Source organism: Castanea sativa, chromosome 5, assembly GCF_040712315.1.
Source record: "Castanea sativa cultivar Marrone di Chiusa Pesio chromosome 5, ASM4071231v1".
In the NCBI taxonomy this organism is placed as follows: domain Eukaryota; kingdom Viridiplantae; phylum Streptophyta; class Magnoliopsida; order Fagales; family Fagaceae; genus Castanea; species Castanea sativa.
This window is the reverse complement of record NC_134017.1, coordinates 39,544,457-39,555,467: the sequence shown is the minus strand read 5'-3', so window position 1 is coordinate 39,555,467 and position 11,011 is coordinate 39,544,457. Positions and strand designations below refer to the sequence as shown.

At 43.9% G+C, this 11,011-nt stretch overlaps 1 protein-coding gene across 1 annotated transcript; it reads right to left on the bottom strand.

Annotated features, from left to right (window-relative positions):
- Positions 1-5,932: 5,932 nt before the first annotated feature.
- Positions 5,933-6,574, bottom strand: LOC142635167 (uncharacterized). Its single transcript, XM_075809370.1, has 2 exons — positions 6,374-6,574; positions 5,933-6,232 (listed from the first exon to the last, which is right to left on the bottom strand). The coding sequence occupies exons 1-2, from the start codon at positions 6,572-6,574 to the stop codon at positions 5,933-5,935; spliced, it is 501 nt and encodes a 166-aa protein (XP_075665485.1).
- Between the last annotated feature and the right edge of the window lie 4,437 nt (positions 6,575-11,011).

Genomic DNA, 11,011 nt, shown 5'->3' with positions numbered 1-11,011 from the left:
GCCAATGATCCTGCCACCAAAACCGTAGGCAAAGATGCTCCCCTCTCCGAATCGGAATGCTCCGAGGAAGAGGAAGTGGGTCACAACCCAAATAGTGAGTGCACTCCTCTCATTAATCCGTGGTATGATACCCACATGCATTTTCTAATGGTACCCGCTGATTATTTGCCTTCGCCACCGGGCGCTTGTGGCTCTACATTTGCTACCGTGACACAGAGGTATCTTGGGCCCCTTTGGCTTCTTTGATCCCCGATCTCGATATTCGCCAAGGAAACTCGCTCCCCGTGCCCATTCTCTTCGAATTTAGGTCAGGTACTTCTTTAGGTTGGAAGGAATGGGTAGATAAGGAGTTGTCTGATACAAGTTTCATGGTGGCATTGCAATAGGCCGGTGTATTGAAGGCTATTGTCTCGTTGCGTTACTTGTCCAACTTTAGGGACTTATTCAATCTCCGCCATTTGGTCCGTCGATGGTGCACCGCTACCCATACCTTCTTCCTTTACTGTGATGAGATCACCGTGACTTTGGAGGATGTGGCAAATCAACTATTGTTGCCCATTATTGGTGATGTGGACCCAAGCAACATGGAATTCTCTCCCGATGAGGAGGTTGTGGTGGCCGAATTGAAGAAATGGATGGGCGACAACGCGAAGTTGTCGCATTGGGTTGGGGCTTTCTCCAAGGCTTCCAATGTAGTCTGCCGTGCAGCCTTTGTTGCGTTCTAGCTCTGTAAGTTCATCTTTGACTCTCACCATCATTATTTTATAAAAGCCTCTTTATTTCCACTTAGCCGTAAATATTTTTGCTAGGGTGAGTTTGCCATTAGCCCCTTTGTTTCTAAATCACCTGTATATGCAGTTAGATATTTTTCAGAGTGATGAGAAGCAAGCTGGGTCCTGCCATATAGTTACTACTTCTACCCATAGTACTATCTTACAGCATTTGCTACGGGAACGTTGTGCTAGGCACTTGGCTAAGTGCAAGTCCGTCTGTTTTGCCAAAGAGAAGTATCGTTCGAGTCCGAAGGTTATTACTGACTTTTGTGATAGTTTTGTATCTGACTTTCCGTTGGCTTACCGTTGGGTTAGGTTGAAGTCGTTTGGGCATCCTGTCGTAGAGTTCTTTGATAAAGGAGCTGGTTTTTGCTGGAGAGCATGCAGGAACTTAGGCACTGGTTACACATGTGCCGATTCAGTTATGGGTCCCTTTACTGATATAGCTGGGACCACCACCCTATTGACTACTTTCGATGAGAGGGGGATTACGAATTTGGTAGCCACTAATGCTGGGTGGCTGCCTTACCTTGCTGACGAGGGGGTCTGGTTTGTGCATTATTCAGCTAACAGAGTGAAGAGGCAGTTTGGGCTGGATCAAGACATTCCTGATGATTTCTCTGCTATCCTTGAGTCTGCCACTTCTGTCTGACCATTCCTGCTGCCTAGTGCCTTTGAGTTTTGGAGCAAGCGCTTTACAACAATCACTATACTAGGTTCGCAAAGGAAAGGTCTTCGTACCACAGTCATGCATGGGTATTGGTAGGCCGTGATGACTTCATTTAAGCAGGAGTTAGGCATCATCTCTGCCAACCCTTGGTTGTTACTTCCCACCAAGTCCGTGGTGGCTTATGCTAGGAAGCAGAGTCGGTCTGCTATATTTGAGTGGTAGGCAAAGGAAAAGGGGTGGTACTTATATGTTGGTGAGTACCCTACAAGTTGGGAGAAGAAAGTAAACGTAGTGAACCTTCTCGCGCTTGTTAAGAAGGGTTCGGTATCTTGGTCCACAAAGCCCAAGCTTGCCAAGAGATGGGATGACTCTTCTGATACTTATTCTGATATTGTTCCCTATGAGAGCAACCTTCCTCCCATAGGTAATATAGTCCTTGAGGGTTCTCCTCCCCCTTCTGCTCACACTCATTCTAGCAGGCACCCTACTGTAGGCAAGCCCAAGCCTGCTGCTCCACGGCCATCCACTAATGCCCCTCCTTTTAGCAGGACTTGACACAACAAGAGAAAGACATCCCTACCACCTCCGTCGGCCACCACTGAGAGAAGAGTATGTTATCTCTAACCTTGCTTCTTCATTTTTTTTTATGGGATCATTCTTGTGATGTAATTGCACACATATGCTCACTTATTTCCCCTCGTTCTCTTTCTCTCTTTTTTTTTTTTTTTTTGACAGTCTAAGTAGAAGGAGGATACTTCTGCCACCCGCCCTATTTTTCCCCTATTTTTCTTGACGAGCCCGAATTGGAGGTATATCCCTTCCTTTTTGCATGCATTCTCATTGTCATGTGCTACCATGTGCTCTCCCTTTTTTTCTTTTCTTTTCTCTTATCATTATTTCATTCTTCTCTATTCTCTTCCTTTCTTCTTATTTTCAGGCTGACCCTGAGCTCCACTCTGTGTATCATCCTACGACCGAGGAGATTTCTACCACTATGGGCACACCTATGGAGGGTTTCTTTGATAGGGCGGACGCGGTGGCTGAGGCTATAGCCTCTGCTTTTGCTATTGTGCAAGGCGTTTTTGCTGAGGCTCCAATTCCTTCACATGAGCCTGAAACTGTTGAGGAGAGTGCCCAAACAGAGAGAGTTAGTCAGTATGTACCCATTCCTACCAAGATCCCTACTCCTCAAAAAGGAGTCACTCATACGGGTGCATCTTAGACCGAGAGTGCTTCTCTTGCTACTCCTCTTGTCATCTCTGCCAGTGATCCCTTTGCTGTCTCTCTCAGGCCATAAAGGATAGCTCCTCCTTGGTGGTCATGCCTTCATCTATTCCTAATTCTGTTACCCAAAGGCCCAATGTAGATTTTTCTTCTGATGAGGGATCTGAGGAGATTCTTGAGGATTCTAAGGATGAGCTTATCACGAAAAAGAGGGTTTCCGATTCTGATGAAGACAATAATAGTGACCATGAGACTGAGGTTATGGGTATGTGTCTCTTGCCCTTGTTGGACCTTCTCTCTTTTTCCTTTATTTTCGTAACTTCCCAATGTAACTCTTTGATTATTTTATATGTTCTTTCCCTTAGCCATAGATATTCCTAAGGAGCCTGAGACTGCAACAGACACTGCAATGCCTACAGCCCCCACTTCTGCCGCACCCGCGGCCCCCATTTCTACGAGTCTTGGTACATTTTCTTTTTCACATATCTTTTCTAATACTTTATTTCCTTCGTTTTTTCCATCCCTCATACCATACTTCATGTTTTTTCTCCAGGTTCGATTCTTGTTTAGGTGGCTCCACCCTCTCAGTTTGAGGTTAGCAGCAGTTCTGCCACAGTTCCTAATCTAGCGAGTGAGGTTGCTACTTTCTTAATTCAGTTTGACCAGCCCGAGGTCAACGATCTTGATCTAGTGGACTTCTGGGGTGCTGGAGCTCCTTATGTTGATTTTCATGGCTTTCAGGTTCTTGGGGAATGCATTTCCCACTTGGAGGCACTTTATAACAGTCGTGGAGACTTCATGCATGGGTTTCTTCTTGGCCAATCTGCGAGGGAGCATTTCCTCAAGTTATTGGGGAGCATGATGAATAATATCAAGCATAGCTTCATTGATTCTGTGTCTGCCAAGAGGATTTTATAGTGGGGGGCCACAGTTCAGGAGTTTATTAGAGTTGGCTTTGCTGTGGAGTTCATACTAAACCAATTGCAAGAGATTGCTCGAGCCTTCTTTATGAAGAAGAATTAGCCTACTATAGATTCTATAAATGCTCGCATTGAGGCTTTGAAGAATGAGGTGGCAAACCTAGAGGCACATCGCAAATGCCTCCTTTTTGGTGTTGCTGGCCCTAGCAGCTTTGGAGATCAGACCCTTATTTTCGGCTTTTGATGAGATTACATTGTGTAGTTTTTTTTTTTTTCCTTCCCCCTTTCACCCTATCTAGTACACTTTTTATTTTCTCTAGCACTTATTTAACAAGTCTGACATGACTTCTATATTTTGGGTTTGAAATCTATGGTGCTACATCTGCTACTACTTTTACTATGAGTGTTACTATGACTATAATACAATATGCTTTCTTTTACTAATACTTCATAGTTCTTTCATTACTTTCTTGAATAGAAGCATGCTACAACATTTTCATGCGACATCATCCCTTGCAAGGGTGGTCACTTGGAGGGAAAGAAAGAACTAAAAGAGAAAGGAACAACTACACAATGTCTCTTTAGCATAATATTGCTTTAAACATTTGCCGTTAATGGGGTCTATGAGATCTTTTCCATCCATCTGGGCCAAACGATAATACCCACTTGCGTGTGCTTCCCTTATCACAAAGGGTCCCTTCCATTTTGGTGAAAATTTAGATGGTCTTGCCATAAGATTCAGTCTTTCTGCCATGAAGACTTCCTTCTCCTTATCTTTCTTTCTCGCCTGCATAACCCTTAAGGAGGGTGTCATCACTTCAGCTGGGCTCATTACCTCCGTTTCATAGACTAAAGAGAAAGGTGAAAATCCTGTGGTAGACTATGGTGAGGTTCGATAGGCCCAAAGGGCCTCTAGCAGGTACATTGCCCATCCCCTAGTATATTCTTGATTCATCTTGCTGATAATCTTGATAAAAGTCTTGTTCATTGCCTCTGCCTGCCTGTTCCTTTGAGAATAATAGGGTGATGACTAGTGGTGTTTGATTTGATAGATCTCTAGCATCTTCCTTACTTCAGTTGACAAATGGTGTGCCATTATCACTGATGATTCTATGAGGCACTCCAAACCTGGTAATTATGTTTTCTTTGATAAAATTTGCCACAACTCCTCTTGTGGCCTTATGGACTTGTGCAGCTTCCGCCCACTTGGTAAAGTACTTTGTAGCCACAAGGATCCATATGTACCCACGTGATGGTGGATTAACTAGTCCCACTAAATCAAGTCCCTAAGTGTGGAAGGGCCACGAGGTGACCATGCTATGCAAATTATGTGGGTGAGTGTGAATCAAGTTAGATTGTACTTGGCAACTGTGGCATTTCTTCACAAATTCTACTGTGTCCCTTTTCTTAGTGGGCCAATAATAACCCATCTATAGCAGAAACCTGTACAAATTTTTCTTCCCTTGGTGCTCCCCACATTCCCCTGCATGTACCTCTTTTACCATCTTTCTTGCTTCTTTGGGACCTAAACATCGTAATGGGTCTCAATCATATCCTTTCTTGAAAAGGACTCCCTGATGCAAAGAGTAGCGTACTACCAACCTTTTAAACTTATATCTTTCACTATGCTTCTGCGACAAGATACCCTCTGTCAGGTATTACACAAATGGACTTCTCCAGTCTTCGCTGGTGAAGACAGCGTAACTCTCCTTTCTATCTGTCATAAACTGACAGGCCTCACATTGGGTTTGGACTGGGTTTGCATCCTTACCCATGCTTGGCCAATAAAAACCCTCTCTCTAGAGTCTGCAGTAGAGGCTAATCTCTCATCAGAACCCGCGGGTTCTATCATGCACTTCCTTCAATTTTCTTTAGGCCTCATCTTGCCCCACACATCTTGACAGGATCCCTTCTAGCATCTTGCGGTACAATTCTCCTTTCACCAAGGTATAGTCCTTCAATGTTTCAAATCTGCCATATCTTCTTCTTTCATTAAGGCTTCCTTTATGGAAATCCTCTAATCCTCCTCACACCTTTCATCTTGGAACCTTTCCTTCAATATTTCAACAATAGACTCCCTTCGCTTGCTGACTTCAACCCTGGTGTTGCTTCCTTCAAATGCTATTTGTGATCCCAATGTGGCCAACGTGCTCGTGTACCAATTCTCACTCCTCTAAGTGTGCTCACACTCAAATGTTGAAAATCTTTCCTCCATCTTCTGGGCCATCGTCTTGTATAGAGCCAAACTGGGTCTTTCAAAGAAAAACTTCCCTTGGCTTGGCAGACCACTAGGTTGGAGTCACCTATTACCTTCAAATGCTTGACCCCCATTTCGAAGGTCGTAGCTAACCAGTAAGATAGGCTTCGTATTCTGTGGTATTATTTGAACAAGAAAATTCTAACCTGAATGAGAGCGCCACAGCTTCTTCCCCTCCGTGATAAAGGCCTATTCCTGCGCCTCTTGAGTGGGTAGTAGAAGAACTGTCAAACTTCATTACCCATTGCTCTTCAATTACTTCTATTGTGGGTACCTCCCTTGGAACTTTGTCATCCAGCGGGAATTCCTCTTCTCTTGGGAATTGTGCTAATAAATCTGTTATAGTCTGACTCTTCACTGCCTTGGGCGTTCCTGCCTTCAAATCATACTGTGACAATTATAACAACCATTGGGATATCCTCTCGAAAAGGATTGGCTGTCGCAGCAGAGCCTTGATTGCGTGGGACTTCGCCATTAGCCATATCTCATAGGCTAGGAAACAATGGCATAACCTTTGTGATGCGTATACTATTGCCAAGCATGCTCTTTCCGCTCTAGGATAGCGAGTTTCTGCATCTTTCAAGGCACGGCTTATGTAGTAGATTGGTTGCTCAACACCGCTTCCATCTTCTTGGGCGATCAACGCACCTATGGCATACGAGCTAGTGGCTAAATAAAGCAACAGTGGCCTTTTGCAGATTGGGGTCTGCACCATAAGGAGGTTCGTCATAATCTATTGTAGCCTTCGAAAGGTTGTATGCTGCGCCTCTCCCCACTCGAAACTTTGCCTTTTCTTGAGTAACTTGGCGAAGGCCAAAGTGATTGACTCTAAGCCTAGGATGAACCTCCGGATATAAGAGACTTTCCCCAGAAAATTCTATAATTCCTTCACCATGGTAAGCGACTTCATGGTTGTTATGGCTGTAGCTTTGGCTAGGTCCACATCTACTCCTCTGTTGTGGACCAAGAACCCCAAGAATTTTCTAGAAGATACTCCATAGGCACACTTGATGGGATTCGTTTTGAGCTTGAAGATTCTACATCTTTCAAATACCCTCCTTAATACTTTAACTTGGTTTTCTCACCTTTTTGACTTTACAACTATGTCGTCCACATAGTCTTCCAGCTCACGATGCATCACATCGTGGAATATGGCAGTCATGGTACATTGGTAAGTTCCGCCTGCGTTCTTCAACTTGAAAGGCATCACAGTTTAGTAGAAATTGCCTATGAGAGTCCTAAAGCAGTTTTCTCCGCATCCTTTGACGCCATTCGAATGTGGTTATATCCGCTAAATCCATCCATAAAGGAGAACATAGCGTTTCTTGCTACGAAGTCTATCAACAGGTCCATGTTTGGCAGCAGGAACTCGTCTTTCGGGCAAACCCAGTTGAGATTTCTGAAGTCTACATAGAACCTTATTTGCCCATTCTTCTTCTTCACTGGTAGGATATTGGACAGCCATCACGGGTGCTGGACAAGCTTAATGAAACTAGCAGCCAATAGCTTTTGCACCTCTTTTACTATCTGCTCTTCTATTTCAGTGTGAAATACTTTGGCAGGCTGAGCCGCTGGCTTAGCCTCGAGATCTACATTGAGCATATGCACTACCAATCCTGGGTCTAGCTCTGGCATCTTGCTGTAGTCCCATGCAAAAACATCCTTAAATTCTTTCTAAAACAATATTAGTTCTGAATTTTCTTCCTCTGACAGTTTTGAACTAATCGAAATGGGTCTTGGCTTTTGCGGATCAGTGCCCAGATCAATTTCTTCCAATTCTTCTGCTGCTACTTGTGTATTCCTTTCTACTGTAATTCCCTCCTCTTTTTTCGTATTGCTTTCTTCTTCTGAATTTTCCTGGGCTACACAGGATACCAAACTTTTATGTTGTGGCCCTTGTCTGGGGCACCCTTGCATATCCCATGCATGTCATGCGCACCTTCATAACTTGTAGTTTATTTTGCCGTCAAGGGTTTGGACCCTGACGCATCCCAGTGCATCACTTGACTCTAAAGCAGGCACTTCTTTCCTTTTCTTTCTTTGCATTAGCAGCCTTCTTAGATCAGGCTTTGGATCATCTTAAATGTCCTCCCACCTAGGGACGAAGGTGCCTTGTGACTTTGATACTAAGTTTTGTCTGGATGGCGCCCACTCATCATAAAACATAGCTTCTACTAGATAAGCCTTCGCTCGCTCAAAGGGCGATGGGTTTGCTGCTATCTGTATCATTCTGCCGTTCAACCTTCCTTTTATGCATTGATGGTAAGTAGATGGGACCAACCGGTGCTTATGCAACCATGGCCTTCCTAATAGTATGTGGTTTGAGACTTTTGTTTTTACCATTTGGAAGCAGGCCAAGGAGGCTATTAGTCCCACTTTCAACCACAAGTAAATGTGGCTTGTGGTGTATTCACCTCTTCCCCGAATCTTGTTACCTCCATTGAGCACCACTGCATTTTTCTTTCTAAAATTCCTGCTGCTTGCAATGTACCCAATGGGATGAGGTTTACGGAAGCGCCCATATCAACTAAGGCCTTCTTGATGGGAATTTGATTTATGGATGCCGCCAGGTAGAGGGGTCTCCTATGATTTGAATACCCCACCTCCATGTCTTCATCACTGAAAGTGATCTCATTCACGCCTTGTAAGAAAGCCTTATCATCCGTGGCTTTTGCTGTTAAGCATTATATTCCTGCCCCTAAGGCAATGCTCACTTAAACCTTTGTGGCAATTCTTCGCTTATTTACTATGAGCCCCAACTGACCAAACAGGTTTTTGAACCTAGAACTTTTCTACTAGATGGTAATTGCTGAGTAGGCAGGGCTGGTCTTTCCTCTTCGTCTTCCCCTAGATCTGCGCAAATGACATCTACTGCTACTCCCTTCTCCTTGTGGTTTGGAGCGGGTTTCTTTGGACTTCCGACTGAGATAACTCGAGAATTCCTTCTTTGATTCTTCGATGTACTAATCTACGAAGCACCCAACATTCTGCGATAGAGTGCTGCACACAGTTGTGCAAGCGGCAGAAACTCGGGTCTCTCTGCTCTTCTTTGGTAGGCTCTCTAGAAACCTAGTTGGGCTTAAAGACCCCATCTGCGATCCATTTATCTAGAAGCACATCTAGCTCCTTCGGTGTACATGGCAATGGTGGAGGGGTCTCGTACTCCCTCTCGTCAGACTTTCTCTTCCTTTCGCCAATGGACACTATCATGGCCTGTGGAGTGTTCCACTGCTCTTTGGGCCTGTCAGAACTTGGACTTACTGATTCTGCGGTCTTTCTGGCTTTCTGCAACAACTGTGCGAATTAGGAGATTTCTAAATTCTCCAAAATAGCTCTGTATTCCATGATCATGTTACCCATAGACATTTCTACTAACATCTTTTCTTTACAATGGTTATAGCAGTCAAGAGCTATGTCTCTGAACCTCTTAATGCATTCCATCAAATCTTCGTTGTTTTTTTGCTTAGTTGCTTGCAAAGTCAAAAGCGTTATTGTCTCTTCTCCATGAAAGTATTTAGTGCAAAATACGTCTACCATGTCATCCCATGTTGAGATTGACCCTGGTTTCAAACCGGTGTACCAAGTATACGCATGGTCACATAGTGACTTGGAAAATTCCCAAAGACACAAGTCCTCATCTACTGCGTAAGGGCTGAGGGTGTCGATAAACTTACTCACATGTTCAATGGCACTTCCCTTTCTGCCATCATATTGTGCAAAAGTTCGTGGTTCATACCTCTCAAGGTATGGCTTACTGAGTATTCTCAGCAGATAAGGAGGCCTTCGCACATAAAACCTTTCCTTAGGTGCTTTGGCCCTATCTTGCTCTAGAAACGCTGCAACTTCGGCCATAGTGATGAAACGCTGCTCCGCGTTCTGTGGACCACCTCCCACTAGGATCTCTTCTTTGTCTGCTACATGCTCTGGGTCATGCTAGCTTCCTTTTTCTTTTGTCTTATCTTCCTTCATTTGGAGAATTTCTTCCGTTATCTATTGTTGGGAATACTACACTGACTGCAACACCTCGATGAAGAAGTTGGCATTATCGGTGGGAACTCTTTGTTGTTGTTGAGGTTCAGCCCTTACTCCATTGATACCATTTGCCTGGTTGGGCTGTTGTTGATGGAGCGTTGCTAGTCTTGACTCTGCCTGTGAGGGCACGGTACTCATATTTTTCTTTGTCTTTGATCTCGGGGGCATAGCCTGCGAGGGTTTTATCTACCTTCCTTGTCTTTTTCCTAACTCCCTAGTGGAGTCACCAATTTAAATGTGGTGGGCCTTTTTTGTATTTTTTGGACTGGACTGCTTCCTGCTACACTATAGACCAATAGTTCTAGGGTAGGAGAATCGAGACTGGCTTAATTGAAACTTACCTCAAGCCAGCTTGTGCACAAGCTAGGATTCCTTCACCAAGATCTTGATCACTCGTTTACGGCAAAGGACACTGTTACAAAAAATGTAATGGCAGGATGCACATAATATGATAAGGATATGTCTACTGCCAATAAAAGATAACACTTAAACCATTTTCTTAACAAAAAAACACGACTATGTGAATATGATGGAACTATGGTTAATGCTCAAAATTACAATAGAGGAAGGGAAGGGGGGATTAATCCGCTATTCTTAGTTCCTCAGTAGATTAAGTCCAAGAAGGGATCTAGTCTTCAATGTGAGCAATCTCACAAGGAAATCCTGCTATAGAAATTGCTTACTTTAAAAGAATGGACTTAAATGGCTTAATCCCAAGTCTTCTAACTTGCTAGAAAGTAGGCCATTAAGAGGAAAAGAAAGGAATAGCCTGTTGCTGGATGCCTTATCGCACTCTTGTTTTCTCACTTTTCTTTTTTACCCTCTTTATTTTTCTGTTGTTTTCCTTCTTACTGTTTTCTCACTCGTTTCCTTTACTTCCTACCTTTCCGTCCTTGTTTTCTCCTTCCTCTCCCTTTTTACTGTGCATAACTAAGGCCTTTTTATACTGCTTGGCGTGATGGGTTTTACTGTTTTACCCCTTAACTACTTTTGGCCCGGTGTGGATGTCCTTCCCGAGCCACCCACTGGTTTGTCGGCCGCTCAGCCAGCACCACTACCCTACGCTAGCTGCACCACGTCCCATTTCCCCTAAAAAAAGAGTTTTTGTTTTATTTTCTTGCCTTCCATGGCATTC

What these genes read in the sequence shown, in the direction of transcription:
- LOC142635167 (XM_075809370.1), bottom strand. Translation starts at nt 6,574, where the DNA reads ATGACGAACCTCCTTATGGTGCAGACCCCAATCTGCAAAAGGCCACTG. An exon ending in AAAGAGCATGCTTGGCAATA is followed by an intron (nt 6,233 to 6,373) that starts GTATACGCATCA and finishes TAATTGTCACAG; the next exon opens with TATGATTTGAAGGCAGGAAC.